At 42.0% G+C, this 20,971-nt stretch overlaps 3 protein-coding genes across 6 annotated transcripts in view; 1 reads left to right on the top strand and 2 right to left on the bottom strand.

The window, feature by feature from the left end:
* eys (eyes shut homolog) overlaps window positions 1-2,763 on the top strand; it is a 160,438-nt gene extending 157,675 nt beyond the window's left edge. The window contains exons 46-48 of the mRNA XM_084562427.1: window positions 272-444; window positions 558-719; window positions 1,425-2,763. Of these exons, the coding sequence (XP_084418553.1) occupies window positions 272-444; window positions 558-719; window positions 1,425-2,647 (1,558 nt within the window). The 3' untranslated portion in view covers window positions 2,648-2,763. The remainder of the gene's footprint in view (window positions 1-271; window positions 445-557; window positions 720-1,424) is intronic.
* Window positions 2,764-2,926: 163 nt separating this feature from the next.
* Window positions 2,927-13,217, bottom strand: phf3 (PHD finger protein 3). 2 transcript variants are annotated; one of them, XM_084562429.1, is made up of 17 exons: window positions 13,021-13,217; window positions 11,580-11,839; window positions 11,139-11,258; window positions 10,923-11,039; window positions 9,728-10,781; window positions 9,297-9,573; window positions 8,878-8,929; window positions 7,817-7,937; window positions 7,554-7,710; window positions 7,345-7,461; window positions 7,072-7,194; window positions 6,833-6,977; window positions 6,539-6,725; window positions 6,304-6,451; window positions 5,823-5,912; window positions 5,480-5,675; window positions 2,927-5,382 (listed from the first exon to the last, which is right to left on the bottom strand). In XM_084562429.1, exons 2-17 carry the CDS (start codon window positions 11,821-11,823, stop codon window positions 3,605-3,607), a joined length of 4,926 nt encoding a protein of 1,641 aa, XP_084418555.1. In that variant the 5' UTR covers window positions 11,824-11,839; window positions 13,021-13,217; the 3' UTR covers window positions 2,927-3,604. The 2 variants fall into 2 exon arrangements, with proteins under 2 accessions (XP_084418555.1, XP_084418554.1); XM_084562428.1 differs by having other exon boundaries at window positions 9,728-11,039.
* Window positions 13,218-13,749: 532 nt separating this feature from the next.
* Window positions 13,750-19,693, bottom strand: LOC311500828 (isoaspartyl peptidase/L-asparaginase). Of its 3 annotated transcripts, none has more exons than XM_084562433.1 (8): window positions 19,632-19,672; window positions 19,146-19,190; window positions 18,801-18,997; window positions 16,765-16,907; window positions 16,319-16,482; window positions 15,802-15,920; window positions 15,114-15,224; window positions 13,750-14,791 (listed from the first exon to the last, which is right to left on the bottom strand). In XM_084562433.1, exons 3-8 carry the CDS (start codon window positions 18,985-18,987, stop codon window positions 14,583-14,585), a joined length of 933 nt encoding a protein of 310 aa, XP_084418559.1. In that variant the 5' UTR covers window positions 18,988-18,997; window positions 19,146-19,190; window positions 19,632-19,672; the 3' UTR covers window positions 13,750-14,582. The 3 variants fall into 3 exon arrangements, with proteins under 3 accessions (XP_084418559.1, XP_084418561.1, XP_084418560.1); XM_084562435.1 differs by having other exon boundaries at window positions 19,152-19,190; window positions 19,632-19,663; XM_084562434.1 differs by lacking the exon at window positions 19,146-19,190 and having other exon boundaries at window positions 19,632-19,693.
* Between the last annotated feature and the right edge of the window lie 1,278 nt (window positions 19,694-20,971).

Below are 20,971 nucleotides of genomic sequence, written 5' to 3'. Positions count from 1 at the left end.
CCTCGCCCACTAAAATAGGGTTGTCAAAATAATAGAAACATGTCCTTTTATTTTATTTTTGACCCTTTTGCTGACTGTAATTCCCCTTGTATCTGTGTGATGATCTATCTGTCTATCCATCTGTCTATCTATGAATCGATTGAAGATTCAGTGCAGGACTGTGGCGCTGGAACACGTTCATTTTCACTTGTGTACCTAATGAACTGGCCGCTGAGTGTACATTGAAGTGTTTACTAGAGTTGCACAGTGTTTGACTGTGTCCGTCCCCCAGTTGCCAGTGCCCATTTGGATGGAAGGGAGCGCTCTGCTCTGAGACCGTGTCTGTGTGTGATGTGGAGCACAGCCCCCCTCCTCTGTGTGCCCTCGGCTCCACCTGCATCCCCCTGCCAAATGGATACACCTGCTACTGCCCCCTGGGGACAGCGGGACTGTACTGCGAGAAAGGTTGCACCGTAGAACTTCTGGACCCCAACTGCATGTTGCATATTTGTTAATATTTTTAATAAGTTTGTGTTTTTAATTAACTGCTACATTATTATTATTTTTTTTTTATCCAGCCGTGACCATCAGTGACCCATTCTTCACGGCCAACCAGTCCTCATGGATGTCATTCCCACCTATGAGTATCAGGCACAGGACTGTTTTGCAGCTGCAGTTCCAGCCGCTGTCACCCGATGGCGTCCTAGTCTACACTGCACAGCATCTCAGTGCCAGAGCTGGTGAGGACATTCCACATTTAGGGGGACAACTTTGCATTTACTGTGCGTATCTTCTGTGTGTTGACGTATAAACAACTAGGATCACTGAATATCACTCGGTTTCCATTATACACACTAATCACTGTTCCCAAAGTGTGACAGCATATTTGATTATTTAAACTTTGTTCACTCTGTGATATTATTCAGTTTTTAATTCTGTACATTCAAAGAAAAAATAAATATTCTTTGAAGTCCAGGAATTTCTGTATCGGTAACACCAGATTGACAGTATTTTATTTTACATCCCTGGCAGATTTTAAGTAGCAGTATTCTTATCTGTTTTCTGTATTTCTACTACCACAGAAAAAAAACAGCTTAGGCTTTTGTGAAAGTTGTTATATTCAGGTGAATTACTGTAAGTAATACTCAACATATAAACTATGCCTAAGAGGCTTAGAGGAGGAAAAGAATTCTCTCTCTGAAATGCTCCCGGCCCACAGGACCTTGTAGCATTCAGTCATGCAGAAAATTAAGCCTTTATTTTTAATACATCGGTGTCAGAGGTTTAGAGTTTTGATTCGTGTTTGACCGTTTAACCATTACATTTAAAATCAGTACCGTCCTTGTAACTCTGATTGAGAAACACACGCTGCTCTGAACAGGTTGCTCCGTAACCACGGAAATAACAGATGAATGGAGTAAAATGTGTTTATCTTCTTCCTGCAGGAGATTTCTTCTGTCTGTCCTTGACCTCTGGGTTTGTCCAGCTGAGGTACAATCTAGGAGATTACACCCACGTCCTGCAGTCTGTTCAGAAGGTGGACCTGCGAGGCAGGACCTGGCACACGGTGACGGCGGGCCGGACTGGTCACCAAGGCTACCTCATTCTGGATGGCAGGGAGGTCAGGGAGAATGCGAGTGAAGGCATGACCACCCTCGACGTTGCTACGGACGTCTTCGTCGGAGGAGTGTCCACTCTGAGCTTGGTCTCCACGGACGCGACTGAAGGGGAGCCAATGAGCTTCACCGGTGGCCTGAGGGAGCTTATAGTCAACGGTCAGGAGTTTGAGTTAACAGAGATGGGAGCTGTAAGTGGGGCAAACGTAGGGGACTGGGATGGGACAGCCTGCGGGTACAAGGTGTGCCACAATGGAGGTCGCTGCAGGGCAACAGGAGGTGACTCCTCCACATGCACGTGCCCACCGCTGTGGACCGGCTCTGTGTGCAACCAGTCTGTCAACTGCGTGAACAACATCTGCAAGCACGGCTCCTCCTGCGCTCCGTCAGGCGTCGACTCATACGTCTGCATGTGCCCTCTGGGTTGGGGAGGGATGTATTGCGACAAAGAAATATCCACAGACACTTTCAAGTTCGTTGGAAACTCTTACATTAAATACCAGGACCCGAGATACAACGCAAGAAACTTAAAATACACGCAGGTTTCCTTCAGCTTCCGCGCAAGCGCCAATGACAGTTTGATCATGTGGATGGGAAAGGCCGAGCACGAAGACGACGACGACTACCTCGCGGTCGGACTCGAGAGGGGTCATCTTAAAATCGCTATCAATCTCGGAGAAAGGCTTTCCCTCCCGTTAACTTTCAGAAGCCTCGCACTCTGCTGCCACAGGTGGCATAATGTTTCCGTGTCTCTTAACAGCACGGTTATTAAGGTGTTCCTGAACAACAAGAGAATCCTTTCTGAAGACGTGGACCCATTCGAGCGATACGTAGCCTTAAATTACGGGGGTCGGTTTTATTTTGGAGGGTTCGAATTACACAGGAACGTAGCGGCTGTGACCTCTGGGCTGTTTTCAAAGGGGTTCCAAGGTAGTCTCCGAAACGTGTATTTGTTTGGAGATACGAAACCGGTTCAGCTTCTTAAAAATAGCGAGGGTTTTAATATTTTTGATGGCAATGAAAATTCACTGACAATTCCTACCTTGTTGTGACGTAACGTTATAAACTAGCCAGTAGTTAGGGGTCAGTTTTATTTTGGTGGGTTAGATTTGTCCATGTTTGACTGTAGTTACGTTAAAGAAAAGTGTGTAAACTGTATTTTACCAGCTCCATTTCCATTAGGTTTTTATGGATCATAGTGATTTCACTGTAATTCAGCTGCCAACAAAATTAGATGAACTATCTAAAAGTTTTCATTAATAAAAAAGGACAAAATTCAAATCTGTTTCAATTCCTGCGCAGACTCATCCATTTCTGTAAATAACTTTACAGTCAACATTTATTGTAACAGCACAAGATAAAACTTTTACAAAGAAATGTGAGACTTTTTTTTTTTCCTTTTATAATCAACAATAAAAAAAGATTAGCTTTATTACGAACTGTACATAAACACACGGTGCAAAGGCACACTTCATCTCTAAAGTATATTACAAGCCAAAATGTACATTAACGTTTGTAAAATATTTATTTCAGAAATTTAAAAAAAAAAAAAAAAGGAAAAACAAAACAAAGCTGCTGTTTAGATTTGTCCTTTAGTTAAATAGTTTCTGTGTTACATTCAGGCCAAATGTTTGTGAACTTAAATCTTTCACCAAATGGTCCACAGCCGTGATGTACTGTACGTTAACCATTTGTAGGAAGTACAGCAGCTCAATAAGATAAATACAATAAAAGGTTAAAAAGGTGAAAATGTTGAGCTTTTTTTCTTGGTCTGAACAGAAATTAAGCAGTAGTCATAATTCCACTGAAATGATATCTCATATTGGCTGTACTGTCACTAACCTAAAATGCAACTTCTATGAAAGACATGGCATATAGAAGCAGACCGGTGTACAAAATGGTAAAGTGGTTTGTACCATGTGACCAAGAAGCTGAAGAGTCCTTTTTTTTTTTTAAAGAGCCCAAACTCTTTTTTTTAGGGCTTTAAAAAAAACAAAAACACAACCGGATTATGAGTAACTGTCTTTTGAACTTCTCCGTCCGTTCTCGTAATCAGAGTCCCGTCTGTGTCTGTGTCTGTCCTTGTGGCGGCTGCTGTAGTCATCGCTGTGGTGCCTGTCTTTCCTCTTCTCGCCGTAGCGGTCGTCTGAGTGTGCGTGGTGCCGGCCCTTCTCTCTGTACTTGTCATCCTGGCCGCGGTCGTGCTTCTTCTCCCGCTCCCGGTCGTGGTGTCTGCTCTTCTTGCTGTGATGCGAATCCCGGTGGTAGCTGTGCCTCCCCTGGTGATCTCGGTCTTCGGTGTTGCGCGGCCTCTCCCACGGGTCGCTGTATCGCTCCTCTATGCGCTTGTAGTCTTTGGCCAGGGACGGGGGTCGGCCGGGCGGCTCCGAGTAACTCTCGGGGTACTGCGATTGAACTCCAGGGAGAGCCTGTGAAGCGCTATCCTGTGCCCATTGCATACTATGATTCTGATCCTGGATGTTTGGGGTGGAGAAGGTGTTTGGAGCAGGGGTGATTGGGTAATCACAGCTGCCAGGTACCTGAGGCTGTTGCTGCTGCAAGGGCAAAGGTGCTGCGCTGTTGTATGCTGGGAGAGCTGGTGCCGTTACCGAGTCCTGTTGGGGCTCAGGGGCTTCGGTGTTAGACTCTGCTTGAGGTTCCTGGACTGTAGGAGGTGCCTGAGTTACTACAGCACCGGCCTGGGCGGTGTCAGGATCATCCGTTTTGCTGGGTAATGACTGAGTCACAGTTTGGCTTTGCTCTTCAGGCTTGCGCTTGGCCTGAGAAAGTTGTAAATAACCTTGGTGAAATGGTACGACTGGATTGTTTCTAATGCTGCTCAACGAGGGAGCGGGTTTAGAACTCGAAGGATCTGGGAGACTGGCTTTATCCTTTTGTAGCACCGTTGTTTTATCTTCATTCACAGTGGAATATGCTGAAGATTTTTTCAATATTCCACTTAAAGGAGGTTTTGAGCCATTTGTGTGATCTGAAGCAGCCTGGGGTTTCGACTGCGGCGAGGAATTCCCTTCAGTTGCTCCTTTCTCAGGTTCAGACAAAGGGCCAGCGTCGCCTTTGTTTGTCGAGGCGGCGCTGCTAGTTTCAGTCCCGCTCGGAGCCGCTGACAAGCTTGCCAGGAACGCTTCAGTCGATACATCTGGAGGCTTATCTTTCAGCGAGACTGCTGCACTGTGGATCGCTGCTGCAGCATCTTTTTTCAGCGTGTTGTTAGCAGCAGGTGTATCAGCTGGGCCGGATGGCTCCGGTTCAGCTTTAACAGGTTTAGCTTCTTTCTTCTTGATGACAAAGCGATCTCGTGGCGCTGCAGCTGTCGGGCTTTTTACGTTTCCGGTCGGTGCTTCTGTTTTCGGAGCAGGCTGCGTCTTCTGGGTGTCTTGTGGTGATGTGCCAAAATCTGGCAGAGGTGGTAATTCACCACCCCAGCCCACGAGCACACCTGGAAGAAAGCGAAGTGGTTTTTGGGATTCCTGACTGTTGGTCTCCTCTGGTGCAGGGGGTTCTTCAAAAGCCTCCGTCATTGGCTCATCGACATCTTCAGTAGTTTTAAGTGTTTTTTCCTTCTCTTTTTTATGTGGAGCCGTCAAGGACGAGAGGAAAAACTTCTCATCCTCCTCGGCTGCTCTGGTTTCTTTTATGGAAATGGTGATTGGCTTGATTTCGGGAACAATCCTCGCAGACTCGTTCACGTCCACAGGAAGGAAGTCCCTTTTCGGCCTCTGGCGAATAATGAGTCCGAGGAGAAGGTTGCCACGGTTGTTTTCTAAACCTGTCAGAAAGAGTAATTAAGTGTGAAAGATGAGTAATGTTTGTGTAATTCGCCAGAAGAAAATAATTAGCCCAGGAAAAAAGAGGTCTAGTGTTACCTGGCCCATCAAAAGGAACGAGCTGATGTGGAACTTTTTCCGTGGCACCCAAAGGAATGAGATACATGTCCTTAACTTGTTTCAGGTTATTGGACACCACCCCGAAACGCCTGCGACTGCTGAAGTAGGCGTACAGAAGAGTATAGGAGATCTCATCTTCCTCCGTCTCAGGGGAGAAGCGAATCAGGCACACCTCCTTTAATAAGACAAAAGAAATGAATGTACCAGAAGTTTGACCACAGCTTTGGTATTATGTTTTTTTTCATGTCCACATAAAATTGGACGCAATTGCGGGTGATTGGATTTGACTTGATTTTAAAAAGCAAAGCAGCACAAAACTCACTTTTGTTCCAGTTGCTCGAATCTTCTCCAGGTAGTCCCACACTATCTGCGGACTTATCCTACCACCAACTTGAATGCTATCCGGAAGGTCCTATTGGAAAACAAAGACATCAAAGCATATATAGTATTCGCACATTTGGATCCCAAGTAGTTTGCATTGTAAGGCTTATTGTGTAGAGCAATGTGAGTGAAGCAGAACTCGTATGCACATGATAATATGCAGCCTAGACCCCTCCAAATGTAGCCTGAGCAATCAGATATCAATACGTTTAATGCGTCCTGGGTGCATTCACACCTGTACTCAAAGCTGTCTGCTTGTAATTAGATGGCCCAAGACTAATTTCAATGCCAAGTGTGAAAAGGGCCAAAGTGCTTTTGTGTGTGTGTTTAGCTCAGGGGGAGGATAGTAGCTTGAAAATACTTGAACTGGACACTGCAAAAACGATTCACACTTTAAAAACATTCTTCCGTTTCCACCTTACCTCAGTCAAGTTGTCCAAAATGCCCGAGACAGGAAAAGCTTTTGTCACAAGTTTTGCCACGGAGTGCATTTGAATGAATCCTCGCCACAGGGACTTCAGGTTGGAAAGGAAAGCAGCTTCTTCCTCTCTTCCAGCGGTGTGGTCCGACCTGGAACAGATACAGCAGCAATGAGGGAAGCATGCAGACACCTGTCATACAGCAGGACGTCACCACGTGCTTGAGATAACTGCTTACCTTCCTTCATAACCCGACTGAGCGCTTCGGAAGCTCTCCTCTAAAACAGTAAGGTGCAGATCATCGTCGGCGGCAGGCTTCGGCGTGCTCTTCGTCTCCTCCGTTTTGGAAGACTGCCTCCGGACAACTGTAGTGGCAACTTTGACCACTTTGGTTGGTGCCTCCTCCACAGGGGGCGCCATACGACCTTATACAAGAAAATGTAACACCGCAAGTCAGTAACTAAAGACATAGGTACAATAAAAACAGAGCTTAATGACCAATATCATTTTATGTGCTGATGTCAGGATTTACCTGTACAGATTTTGCAGTGTAGATCAAATAAGTGAGATTTGTGTAGGCTTGTAGTGTCTTTCTCTGTTTTAGTAATCTCTGCTTTCTTCTCTGGGGATATTGGAGGTTCTGATGAGACTTCTGTAGCTTTGGGAGAAGGCTCAAGCTGAAAACAGGAAAAACAAAATACCTAAATTAGACCAGAAGTCATCTTGTTTTTTGTTTTCTTTTACTACACTTAATAGTGATAGTTGTCCTACCTCTATAGGCTCCGGTGCTTTTACTGGTTCCTGGCTTTCAATTTCAATTTCCCCTTTGTGTGTGATCTTGGTGATCGGCCGTCTCTCCACCTCTCTTTGCTCTTTTTCAATCATCTCAATTGTCTGTAAAATGAGGAAATAATTTTTTTTTTTTTAGGTGGCTGCTGAAAGTTTTGCATGACAAAATGCAACAAAAGGGATTAGTAAAATGGCAAAACATCAGGTTAACTGCTAAACTATTAAATATGTCCAATAAAATATGAGAAAACTTACGTGTCTGTTCTCTCTTTGTCGCCAAGCTGCCAATTCCTTAGAGGCCAGTTCCTCCGGACTCAATCGAATTAGATTACCAGGAGAAATCTCCCCTTTGAGAACCCTTTTAAAGAGTATCTAAAAAATATAAATAAAGCAAATGAAACTATGTTCATATTAAAACGGAAAACTCTACATTTGGACCGTGACTGATGTAAAATGATACTTACATTATTTTTAGTATCTTTCAGGTTAAACATTAAGCTCCTGTACTTGTTCTTGTACTTGTTGTCAGTGTCTTTATACAAATGAAAAAGCTCTCTCTCTGTCTTCTTGGCAACTTCACAGGCCCTCTCCACCGAGATGTTCAAATCAGACTCCTTCAACCTGAGGGGAACACATCGCATTTGTGTAATTGTTAGTAAAAAATTAAATCCATGTAAATATAAGTATTCACACAACTGTCAATTACTTTTCCTCGTGAAATTCTCACCTCTGTATGAGGATTTCTTTCAGAGAATCACGCACACTTCGCCTGATCGCCTCCACAGACACAGGTTTCTTTGAAGATGAAGAATGAGTTCTACTTTTTGTCTCATGTTTCAGGTGTGAACCTTTGTGGACAGAATAACAACATATAGTGAGTCACAACGGACAACAAAATATAAATTATACATTAGTTGTGATACAAGAAAGTAACGTATAAACTGTGATTTTAAACTTTAGCTGTTACTTCGTATTTAAGACTGGAATATGAACATAAACATATTTTCATTCATAACTTCATTTGTGTAATCACCTGTAACTACACTATGTTTTGTTAGCTCACACTGAGCCCTACCCACCATGGCCCTACAATAGCCACGGACAGACAAACCAAACAATACCACAATGCAAAACAAGTCCAGTCACCCTATATGGAAACTAGTTTCACCGACTAAAAAACTGTGATTTCTAAATGCCTATTTAAAGTAACATCACAGCGTATTATGACTTCTAAATGCTGTAGTAGACATGGCATTACTTTGGAAAAACCTATACGCACCTAACAGTCACCATGTGTTCTCCTTCAAACTTCAGAGGGGAATCTGGTATTTGTTTTTTTGTGGACCACATTTTATTTCCCTATACTGAAGCAACACAACAGGAACTGTTTGCAGCTATTTTAGGAAACCACCACCCACTCACTCATGTTTTTGAAACGGTGATATTTCTTGTGTTGTTGAAATATCAACAATGAGCTGGTAGGCAATTTTGGAGAGGTTATATTCGAGGATATGAAAGTGGCACCACCAAATTCTCGCCTGTCGCAAGCACTTTTACTTGTCTTATTTGAGGCTCTTATGAGGCTGTATAGACACATATGTAATGGAAATTTTGTCACATGTCTCTTCTGAATAGGCAGTAAAAAGGTGTAAAAGATTTCAATACCAATAATATGTTGTATACTATATATTCATCTGTTGTGAACCCAGCCTGGCTTTGAACACAAAGCGCTGCACATACAACAAGACGAAAACTGTCTTCATTTGACATTCACAGTCAGTAAAGTACCTGTTTTATGAGCTGCTTCTCTGACGTCTGCGGACTGCCTTCGATCCGAATCCTAATTTAGGAGGGAAGAGCAAAAAGAACATTAAAAAGAACAACCGTCAAAGATATGACAACCACCAAAAAAATGACACTTGACCTATCAAAACTCCGTAGCTGAAAGTACAAACAAAACAGTGAGATGTGAATTTTAAACTTCGGTGAGCGCACCCTGTTAACCACACACCCATGTGCTTGTACAGAAAAAGTAAAAGCAAAAAAAGACAACAAACCCTTGTATAGAGGTAACACTGGCTATGATTAATATCAGAGGATGTATTAGCTGGAGGAAACACATAACAAGGTAGTCTTTGTGTATGAAAGATTCACATTCATAAGATTCAGAACGTTTTATTATGAGCGCTCACAGAGGTAGCGCTTACCTTTCTTACTGGTCTGACGCCCCCTGATGTGAGTGTCTGCGAGGGTCCTGGACGGGGCTTGGGAGGAGGCTTCTGATCCTGCACTTCAGGTTTTGCCTGAACCTCCGGCTTAGCTGCACTCGGTGGCTCCGGCTCCACCTTCTTGCTTTCCTCCTCACAGCACTTCAAGCACACGTACATCTGGTCCTCCTCCTCCATTTCACGCACTTTCGTCAGGTCAAGACCAACGCAGTCGCCGTGGAACCAGTCGTCGCAGCGACCACAGCCTACCATGAACCTAAACAAAGTACAGATTTTATTAAAGACGTGTTGCAAATTAGCCTTTCAACACCAGGCAAACAGAAAAAGCACCAACACTGCAATTCCTGCTCAGTGATTAAACTGTTATATTGCGCAGTACTTGTTTGTATTAAGTGAAGAGCAACACTTACATGTTATTGTGGTGTTTTTTGCACAGACCGCAGCAGTTGTTTCCATCCCACGTAGGCTCGCTATTAGCAAGTTGCTCCTCGGCAGTTTCCTTCTTCACAACAGGAGCGTTATCTGGAATAAACAGCTGCGGCTCATCCACAGAGAGGCTTCTTGCATTCTTACTTTTCTGTTTTTGAAGAATCTTTTCCACCTTTTTCGCTTTCAATTTATCCTGCCCTATTTCTTCTAGTGTTTTTAAACAATTGACCGGATGAGCGTGCGCCGGGTGAGCGGTCTCAACTCTGGAGCTGTTGTGAGGACTGGTATGTTTGTCTTGTGTCTGCTGATCGCCAGCACGGTTGGCAGATGGCGGGATCTTCTTCACTTCAGGCGTACTTGGCAATTTTGGCTTCACTTTAATGTCACCTGTGCCCTGTATCTTCTGCACTTTAGCAGCATGCTCACTTTGGGTGTCTGCAGGCCTTTTTAAAGGTGTAATGTCTTGCTTTTCCTTTAGAGATTTCTTTTTCAGCAGGTCTCCTTTTTGGATGATTTTGGATGGTATGTTTTGGGGCATCTTGTGCTCCTTAATGATGTTGCTTGTTTTACAAGACACCAAGTCCTTGTTCTTATTTGATGCCAGTCCTTGTTTCGGCAGTGCTTTGGCCACACTCTGTTGCATTTCCTTGACTTCAGTCTTATTTCTAACAGTAGCTGTGTTATTCTCATTGCTCTCTGGCTGTTTGATGCTGACTTTTTCTTTACCGACTGGCTGTTCCTTTCCAGAAATACTCCGACTGTCAGGTTTTGTCTCTTGTGTGGAGGGGCTCGTTTTTGATGTCCCATTGGAGGTCTGCACATCATTAGGATTCACATAAGGACCCAACCCAATGGCTGCGTCGTCTGTAGAGCTCTTCTCATTTACATCCATCTCTGCGACATTCTCTGGCACGGGATTCTCTACTTTGACAGCATCATCTGGCAAAATGGCGGTACCAACGTGCCCACCAGAAGACGAACCACCATCAGGGCCGGCAGACTGGGTTGCTTCATCACTTTCTGCGTAAGAGGGTCCTGGAAGCAACTCAATCTTGAATCCTCCGATTGTGACAGTTAGTCGTCTCAAAATAACTGTAGGCTTCAGCCACACTCCCCCATCAAGGTCTTCAATGTTAATACGCCCGCCCAGAGTTAATTCTTTCTTCAGTTGCGCACCTTTAACTCCTTTCTCAATAAGAAATGACTTGCGTAGCCTTGTGCCTGGTTTCCTTCCGGGTCGTCCTCGGGTCACGGTGTTGGTCGTCACGGTAGGTTGAGAGCCGCCGCTAAGTACTGTTGCAACAAGTGAAAGCAAAAAAACAAAAGTGTTGAAGTCTATAAATTGAACATATTACAGGGTGCTAATGGAAACACAAATAAAAATCCACTTACCTGAAGACTCTGAAGGGCGTGGCTGTTTTTTTGGCCTGCCAACAGGCCTCTTGACTTGTGTGATTTGTGCAACTTTCACGTCATTATTGGGGCTTGTGGATGCTGAACCACTTTTGCAAGCTGCAAAAGGCAAAATAAATGAATTACTCTTTGTGTGTGAGGGAGCAAGTAATAATCTGCTATAAAACAATCTTAAACACTAGTAGTTCAAGCTATGTGGCAGTCACAACAGCTTGAAAGCGCCACATTTATAGTTATGCTCCAAAATGGTATAAGAAAAGCAATATAACTAGTACAGAGAAAATGTGTTGGTGAATAATTTACACTTGCAAGCTGTTGACGCATATTTAAAACTTCCTTCATCACATTTCCCAGCCCTTTAAGTACTGATCAACATTCAGGCATTTTTTTTTCGCACGCTATTTTCGTCTGTGGACATACCTGCAGGGTCAGCAGTCGGAAAAGTGGGGTCTTCACTGTCCAGCAGATTGAAGCCAGGCTGAGTGCTCGCACACGCTCCAAACATGGGATCTTTGTCACTGAGCATGTTCTTCAGTGAATCTTCCGGCCTGACTCCTGTCCCAAACTCATTACTGGCTTCACACTCCAAATTCTGACCTATCGCCAGAGAGTCATCCAACTGGTCACTGGGTATTAAATGGTTAAAGGTGTCCACAATATCCATGAATGCCGCTGCCTTCCTGCATAAACACACAGGCAGAATATCACGTGTCAAATAAGTAATTTTTAATTGAGGGGGGAAAAAAAAAACATATAACATTATCTTAAGACTGCTATCACGGACCATGATCATAAACCAAGCTGCACTGGCTCTCTGTCTAAACTGGGCTCTGGGGGCCATTATGGTCTAATCTCAGCAAACTAAAGAGGATTAGTATTAAGTGCCAGAGAAAACTCGATATAATTACTAGCAACTAATAATAAAGAAAGCAAGTAGTTAAATAATGTCTGCTGTGGGTGATGCTTTAATTAAACACACTACTGTACAATAGATAAATATAGCAGCTGTTGAACAAAGTGACAGACAGTTTTAAACTTCACCCTGTTTGCTGTCCTGCTACGTTGAGCCAACGTCGCCTGGCATCTTGGCTATTTCCTGTTGGCCATTCATGGTTTTTTTTTTTTTGTCCAATTAGTTTGAGGCTATTTAAGTGCGTGCAAGACAACTAAACTATCCCCGTGTCCAACTTGAAGTCGGGAGGGAAGCTAACGATAACGCACCCCCCCCCCCCCCCCCCTGTTCAATGTTTTTAAATCAAGCAAGGCTACGACTACACATCCCGGAGAAGGCCAAAATTAAACAGTAAGTGGTCGAAAATAAAATATAACCCCTGTCGTAAACAGTTCTGTAACTCTATATGGTTTATTAAATAGCTTCTAGTATGACTTAATGTCCATATGAAACATGGCGTTACAGAGGGAGTGTTTTGCCAATGAGCTGTTAGCTAGTTAGCATGCTAGCGCTGCGAGACGGCTAACTGCCATCCGTTGCAGAACGCTTATCACGTATGCTAGCAAGCTAACGGTAACTTACAGAGGAAGTTATCACCCAAGATACGTCACTGTTATAAAGTCCATCGCCGTCCCCATAAATGGTGCATGCACCGTTAAACATTCGTGCCAAAAACATCTAAAATGCGTTTTGAAAATGTGCACATATTTAAATAAACAGGACGATGCTAAATATGTATGACGGGTTAGCTAAGTCGCTTTAGCACAGGCCCTAGAAACCAAGTTTGTTTGCAGCCTGAGTGCTGCTAACGGACGTTAGGTGATGACACACACAGCTGTCCCTGCGCCTGCAGTTTAAATGTTTACAAACCATTGTTCGTAGATATATATATATATGTATGGCCCTTACCTCTCTCGTACCCCAAGGCTGCTGCCAGTTCGTTTAAGGTTACATACTAGCACAACTGCTCCAAGCAACTTCCTCTAAGTCAGCCGTCTTTCGTCCCGCTGCTGCAAAGCCCCCTGACAGGCAACGCTGCTTGTCACGTGGCTTCTGTTGTTTACAGGTAGCGTGGCAGCTGATAGTAGAGATACTACACACATATATGTGACATGCTTTTATTCTGCATGCTGTGTTAACAAGACTTCAGATTGTCTCGAATAAGCAACGAGTGTCTTAAGAGTCAGGTTTTCAAACAATGGAAGCGAGAACTTGAAGATTAGCCATCCAGTCATTCAAGTTAAAATATTTTTAATTCCCAATTTAAAAAAAATACCAAGATGAAACATGTGAAAGGTGGTTATAATATTTGCAATTTGTTTAAAAAAAATATGCAGGATCCATAACATATAGAGGATATTTGCAATTCAAGAAACCATAAATCAAGTCAAAATCACAAAGTCACAAATGATCTTTCAGGATTGCTTTCTTTTAGTCTTAGGATTTTAGTGCCCAAATACTTACTGTATACATCTATTATAGCATAAAAACATTTCTAGTAAATATCTAGGAAATATTTAGGTAGCCTTTTCAGTCTCTGGTTCTTCAAACAAATCATTCAGGCATTCAACACTGCTTCTCGACCTTAGCTGGAGCAAATCTTCATTAGAGCTCATTGTAATTTACAAAACCCGTTTGTATACAATGATAGTCTCCTGATGAGTAGCCATTGTTGCGAAGAACTGAGTGAGGCTAACAATTCTGCTTGCGAAATGGAAGCTCAAGACAAAGGTTATTTTTATGTTAATGGCCCCCTAGGAGTCCATTTTACAAGAGGTGCTCAAAAGAGAACTGAAAATCAAACACCTTTTTACAAAAGTGAGCAACCTTAGGTGAAAAAAAGCTCAGCTATGTTTCACAGACTTCAGGTAATCTACCTTGTTGTTTATAGAGTGTCAATAATGACTAAAATCTGTTTAACCCTGTGGGTGACAGCTGCTTTTTTTTCCCGCCTTGTCAAGAGCAGCTGATGGCAATCCACCATGCTCAGCTGAAAACCAGGACTAAAAATGAAAAACACTGACTAAAGAAGGTGTTCATATGGAGCCATCAAGTTTGAGAAACAACACATGTAGACATGTACAGTACATCTTTTATTACGTTCACATTTGTTGTGATTGTATGGTCCGCATTTTGGATCTAAAAAAGGAAATCTACATTTAATGCAGTTGCCTCCATGTTGTTAGAACACAGGACCAAAGTTAAGATGATTAATTTGACACCCTATATTTTCACATGTAACAATTATAGGACAGGAAATACAAGTCAATTGTGCTAAAGCTAACTATAAGTACGATAACCGTTGTGACATACAAAGGTACAGTGTGTAGCTTTGTCATCGGATAAGAACTTCTAATTTAATTCAGCTACAGTTAACAGTAGCAAATACAGATTCAAAATGAATTAGAAGAAAACATCTGAAATACAGTTCTATATTACACTGCTAAATGCAGTAAAAAGTGAGAACGCTATTATTGGGACAACTCCTCTTTCAGTCTCTCGTTTGGGTCTAATCCGTACCACAGCACATTGCCTTCCACAGCAGCCCAAGCCATTCGCTCGGTGGTAAATGTGGCAGCCCACTCCCCGGACGGAGAAACCACAATCGCTCCTCCTGCTCCTCGAACACGATCTCCCATGTGCTGCAGAGACAACTGTGAAGCATCTGCTACAGATTTGCCTGCAAGGGCAATAATAAATATGAATATAGTTGACTAATGACACTCCACAGTGCATCACACTACAGATTCAGTAAATGCAGCCGTAATTCAAATATTCAAATGATCAAATCTAAACATGCTTTAAAAATACAATGTTTAGAATCAGTGCCTTCACAAATGTACACTTGCATTAATTCTGCGTAGAAACATAGCAAAACTACAATTACAATAAACTTCACAAAACCTGACAAACTTTATCTGGTGAAAAAAAAGTAGCGTAAATTCTTTTTCATGTGGCTTGTCTTGGTATGTAGCAAAGACACTGACACTGTGATACTTTACCTTGTTCAATATGTGAGAGAATCAGTCTGGCCAGTGTGACTTTAAGAATAGATTCTCCGTGGCCGGTACAAGAAACTGCACCACTTGTGTTGTCTGCGAATCCTCCACAGCCTTGTTTGCGAGAGAGAACAAGGACATTAAAAAACAATTCTCACACGTGTGTGCGCCATAATACAGTCAGAAATCCAACTCAAGAAAAAGCATTTCAATTTTATGCTACTTGCCCCAAGAGCAAGCAATGGTTTCCAGGAAAAAAAATCCACTTTCTACCGCCCTATATTTGGCAGCGTTAGTTATTTTTAAGATGATGATTTTACATAATGTATTATATAAATAAAATCTTTTAAGATAAAACTATTATTAAAGTCCAAACCAGTGGTTTCCAACCTTTTTGGCTTCTGACGTCTTACAACAAACAGTGTGTAGTTAGCATAGTGTTTCTTCCAACAAATTTTCATTTTTAAACTGTTGTACTAGTACTTTCATTTAGTTAAAAGGTTTGAATACTTCTTCCACCCCTTGCAAAAACATGATTAGTAAAACACAAGAGCAGAGAGTATAAAAGATGAATTTGATCCTATGCTGTTTGTTATCGTGATCATGATTTAACTCTCAGTGGTAGCTGACAGCATTATTCACAGTGTAATAACAGCAGTTCTTCAAAGTAAGTAAGTAAATAAAGCCATACCAATGATCGGGGAGTCTCCTACTCTGCCCACCATTTTATTCCTGATCCCTCCAGTTGACGTCGCACACGCCACATTACCGGCAGAGTCCACAGCTACCGCCCCAACAGTATCATGGGCCCTAGGATGGGAACAGGCGATATTATCCAAATAAGAGCTTAAAATGCAAATAAACTCGCAGACACAATAGGGAGGATATAATGTGGAAGAGCACAGTATTTATTGTTGAGGCAACCTGATGCATTATGTTGCTGCTGTAGCTGACAAAGTCTTCTGGTTTGTTCAAATTCAGTATTTAACAAGAAATAGTTAGTTGTACTGGAATATAATAGCATTAAAAACCCCAGAACGAAGCTAAAACAAAGGCAACTGGACTTGTTTGAACTTCCTTAAAGAGGTTTCACCACTCATCCAAGAGGCCACTGAAATGTCACAGTGATCCAACATTAATGAAAGCATCTGTTTGTGTTTTTGTCTGATTTTGTCCAAATAAACATTCACAACACTGCAGCTACATACCACTGAGAGTTGAAATCTTCTTTCACTCCGGTAGAATAATTTTTGTGCTTCTTCCATTCTCTCCTCTCGTATTCAGTCGCCAGCGTCTCGGTGGGAACAGTGGCAGTGCCGATGCTCTCTGCAAACAGGTTTGCACCTTGGCCCGTCAGCATGACGTGGGACGTCTGAGATTGACCAGAGCAAGCAAATGTAAGGTATGAAAGTATACTCACAACACATACAGTAATGTAGGGAAACAGTACACCAAGTATTAAATTCCGTTTGACACTACCGACACTAAATAATTTTTCTGAACAGTTACAAGACAATTAGTGAAATGATTACACAATTGTATGCTACTGAAGAATTTTGGAAAATAATTGATATCTGTAATTTTTTTAAACCTCAGTATTCAACAGAAGTTTTATTTTTTAAAACAGACAAAAACAAAGTATTTTTAAAAAGACCTTCTCCATCACTGCCCGTGCCAGTGATACGGGGTTGGCAATGTTCTTCACTGAAGACACTGCTCCACAGGCAAGCATCTTTCCGTCCATGATGATGGCGTCCAGCTCCACTTCTCCGTCAGCGTTTAGTGTTGCCCCGTGCCCTAAAATTAAATGTCACAAACTCAAAAAATAAAAACATATACGTTTTCATACATTCACTATAAGTTATGTCATACTCCTGCACCTTACTGTATCATTTTTACTACTGTCCATGTACACCTCAACATGCTGCTTCTAGAGTGTCTGTTTATTTATATATATATATATATATATATATATATATATATACTTAGTTTAAGGTGAGAGAGAAACCGCTTTTCGACTCTACTCTGTCCTGACAATATAGAGAATTGACAATAAAAATCTTTGAATTTTTGAATCTTGGTTTGTCCTCCAACTTTGCTGCCATATAGCTGCCATTTATTCCATTTTATTTTGCCTGCTACATCCTCAAAAGTCCACAGGGTGGAGGCAGAGCAGAGTAAAAGAATATCAATCAACAGGGCACAGAAAAGCTGATTGTCACTGATATCCTGCTTGGGTGTAAATGTCATAGTCCAACCTGAAAGAATGTTGTTTTTTTGTTTTTTTTTAATAAGTGACCTGACTTTTTGTGCTTTATAATCATAACAAATATTTGTATGAGAAACAAATGATGTTCTGGATGAGTCCAACACTGCATTTCAAAAATTGGTTTTAGACATCATTGCAAGGCTAATGGCCCAGAGCCTATTTGAAATCAGTGGTGTTGGTATTAAGTGTGGATTGTGTTGCTGGAGTGGGCGTGGATGACGGCTAGACCCTATTTGTTAAATTTTGTCCCAGGGTTCATAGTTCCTACTGGCATACCTGCAAGTAAGCCAAGCATTAAACTTTGTCTGGTAGCTAGTAGGAAGATGGTGAATCAAGACAATGGAGCTCTGTTCTGTACTTCAAGACTTTTTAACATTAATTTAATATCCAGTTAAGTGTTCTTATAGAAGTCTTCCTTAAGTCTCCCTTAAGCTAGTCATGTAAATTTGTTGTTGCCATCTATTGACTTACTCTATGCTGCATTGAAACTGACATGTGGTAACTAATAGGCGGTTTAGGCTTCTGCGTCAAATTGACGGCGTAGCTACAGTGACACCCTGCGCACACCCTAGTGTTGTAGATGACGTGCACCTCCCCAGAAATGTAACTACGCACCACGACGACCCGACAGGCAAAAAAGACACAGCATAGACTAGCATTTTGGTGGTGTTTATTACAGAGCGAGACAGACACTGACGAGTGGACAAATATAAATGGCTTGAACATGAACACAACGCTAATTAAGCACTTGCTGGTGCTGTTTTTTATGACACACAACAGACTATTCACATTCACTCATGTGATATGTTAATTTATTCTTGTTCGCTAAAAGCTACAAGGACAAAATCAATCAAAAGGCTTTTGTTGCTAATGAACGAGCAACAATTATAGACACAGCATAGACTAGCATTTTGGTGGTGTTTATTACAGAGCGAGACAGACTGACGAGTGGACAAGTATAAATGGCTTGCACTGGTGTAGGCTACATACGTAGGTCACGTACCTAGGTTACGGCGTCTATGTCCTGCAGTACCCTAAACGAACCTTTTCAGTTCACATGGCTATGCTGGATACATCAACATGAACACAAGGCTAATTAAGCACTTGCTGTGCTGTTTTTTTATGACACACAACAGACTATTCACATTCACTCATGTGATATGTTAATTTATTCTTGTTTGTTAAAAGCTACAAGGACAAAATCAATCAAAAGGCTTTTGTTACTAAGGAATGAACATCAATTATGCTGCTTTTGAGAAGCCGAAAATGACTGTTTAATTGAGAAAATCTGGAGGTGTTGCTTCGATGACCTGCTAAATTCAATTTTATCCAGCTGATACTGGATTACAGATCAGAGGTATACCAGAACACCATCATGAGTGGCCGTAAATGTGTGGCAACAAGTGGGGGAGAATAATTACCTGCATTAAACACGGCGTTGTCCTCTAAAGCCCTCACAGCTGCCTCCACGGCGTCCAGTGCACTTCCTCCTCTTGTCAGCACTGAAAACCCTTCGCATGCCGCAGCTTTTACTCCGTCAACAGAGGCCTTGGCCAGTTCATTAGGTATGGCCCAAGCACCACCATGCACAACCAACACTGCAGACATCTTTAATTCACTGCAATAAAAAGTTGGTCATTAATGGCTTTTCCAACACATATTCAGTGTATAAGTACTGTTGTTACGTTTAATGTGTAGGTGAAAGAGAAAAATGGGCAGAAGTAAAGTTCAGGAAGAACAAACAACAGTAATAAATGTGGTCTTACTTGCACCTTTGACTGAAAGTCAAGGTTAAACTCCTGGTTAAGCAGCTGTCAAGAAGAAGAACTAGCTTAAAATTAACTGGACGCTTCTGCCAGTCATCAACCGATTATTACACTTTGAATGAAATTCAGTTGTGGCTTGCCTTCTGCAAATGATCTGCAAAAATATCTTACCACATCAGTTGCTTGCATCCAATTTTATCTCTATCAAAATGCATTGTAGCTCTTTATAGTTTGTATCTGGTAATTAGCTTCCAGTAAAGTATTATAAGCCGTAATAAAACACCTTATGGCTGCGGCAGCTTTGTACACTGCGGCTACACTTTCACTCAAACTATAATCAAGTTTCATTTTAAAAGCGTCTCATGTGTACGCTGCATGTTCATACGTGTTATGGAGCACCGATGTGAGGTCTAGCTGTCACAGCGTTAATGTTTGACAGGAAGACGTTATTTCGTAGAGTTCGCTGAACACTAAAACTTTCCCTACCTTCCCGTTTCTCCACACTTGCTCTCTGATCAGAAACCTTCCGCCATTGACGTTATTACGAGACTACGGCGTGCTGCACACGTGACGCTGGGGCTGGTGTTGGCAGCGATTCATGCCGGGGATGAGAACGCGCATGCCCAGGAATAACATCAACCGTACAGACATGAACCCCGGGATATGGCGGGTGGATTGTGCCACAGATTACTTACAATTCATTCGACATTTTAGGCATCCATGAACAAAGCCAAGGCAACTGGATTTGTTTGAGTTTTCTTGAAGACATTTCAGTTAACAACTAGACACCACCCATGTTGTGAACAAATTCCAGTATTTGCATAAAACTAAACTCCCTAGCTTAGAGCAGATGAAGCTACTTGTTTGAGTTTTCTTGAAGATGTCTCACCTCTCATCCAAGTCCAGCTTTGTTTTTGGATGTACTGTGACCTGGATAACAGAGTCTTCACGCACCCATTGGGCACAAGATGCAACCAACCATCACCATCTCAGACAGACTCAGGTGCAGAATGCATGCACGTGCACATACATACAGGTACCTGTAGTATCTGCAGAGAGATATTGTTTAATTATTTAATTCTTGGTGGCAGCTTGTTCCAGGTAAACGTGGACAACGTCAAAGGCTCTTGAAATGAAGTGTACCAATAGTGCATTCATGTTACCTTATAAAAAAGAGACCTAACATCTATTTAAGTCAACACAGAAACACAGAGATGTAGATTAGGCAACTCTGAAGTGTTGATTTTTGAACAGAATTCAAGTCCCCCAAATTGTATGTAAAAGTAGGCCATCGGTCAACTGGGCACATCCCAATGTTTTTTTCTGTGACATTTACTTATGAAGCTTAATCTGAATGTTGTTTAGCATGTTAACTGTTTTACACAGAATTAAATCTAATCAAATAACTGAATTAACCCTAAAGGTCCATCTCATCTGAACAGGCCATTGAAATCATTACTGGCTGTTTAATCTCTTCATTAAACAGTTACATTTACCATAAACTGTAAATTGAAACAGGCTACTAGTGGGTTTGTGGCTTTGGAAATTAGCAGCCAGGATGTGTTAATCTCCCCGCTTCCAGCAAGGATCACACTTGTGTACATTTTGTGATTTCAAATTGAGTTATCAGCCCAAATTTAGAGAGAGACTGAGATATGATGTGTGGATGAGGAGAGAGAAGGAAAATTGTCAGATTTCACGTTGGCGTTGCAGTGAAATGTGTAATGTTGCATTTTGACCAGTAGAGGGCTGCAAAAATCCATCACACCCAAGATATAGTTTCAGTAACGGAGTTGTGTCTTGCGGGTTATAAAGGGTAACAGACC

The sequence above is a fragment of the Chelon labrosus genome (genome assembly GCF_963514085.1).
Source record: "Chelon labrosus genome assembly, chromosome: 15".
Classification (NCBI taxonomy): Eukaryota; Metazoa; Chordata; class Actinopteri; order Mugiliformes; family Mugilidae; genus Chelon; species Chelon labrosus.
Note: the sequence above shows the minus strand (reverse complement) of the source record. Positions and strands in the feature narration are given on the sequence as shown.

Excerpts from the sequence above, each read along its gene's own strand:
- phf3 (XM_084562428.1), bottom strand. The coding sequence starts at position 11,823 with ATGGATATTGTGGACACCTTTAACCATTTAATACCCAGTGACCAGTTG. Across the intron at positions 11,259-11,579 it reads TCCGACTGCTGACCCTGCAG|CTTGCAAAAGTGGTTCAGCA; the intron begins GTATGTCCACAG and ends TGCCTTTTGCAG. Across the intron at positions 5,913-6,303 it reads TTTTGGACAACTTGACTGAG|GACCTTCCGGATAGCATTCA; the intron begins GTAAGGTGGAAA and ends GTTTTCCAATAG.
- LOC311500828 (XM_084562434.1), bottom strand. The coding sequence starts at position 18,987 with ATGTCTGCAGTGTTGGTTGTGCATGGTGGTGCTTGGGCCATACCTAAT. Across the intron at positions 16,483-16,764 it reads CACGGGCAGTGATGGAGAAG|ACGTCCCACGTCATGCTGAC; the intron begins GTCTTTTTAAAA and ends GGTCAATCTCAG. Across the intron at positions 15,921-16,318 it reads GAAGATTTCAACTCTCAGTG|GGCCCATGATACTGTTGGGG; the intron begins GTATGTAGCTGC and ends TTCCCATCCTAG.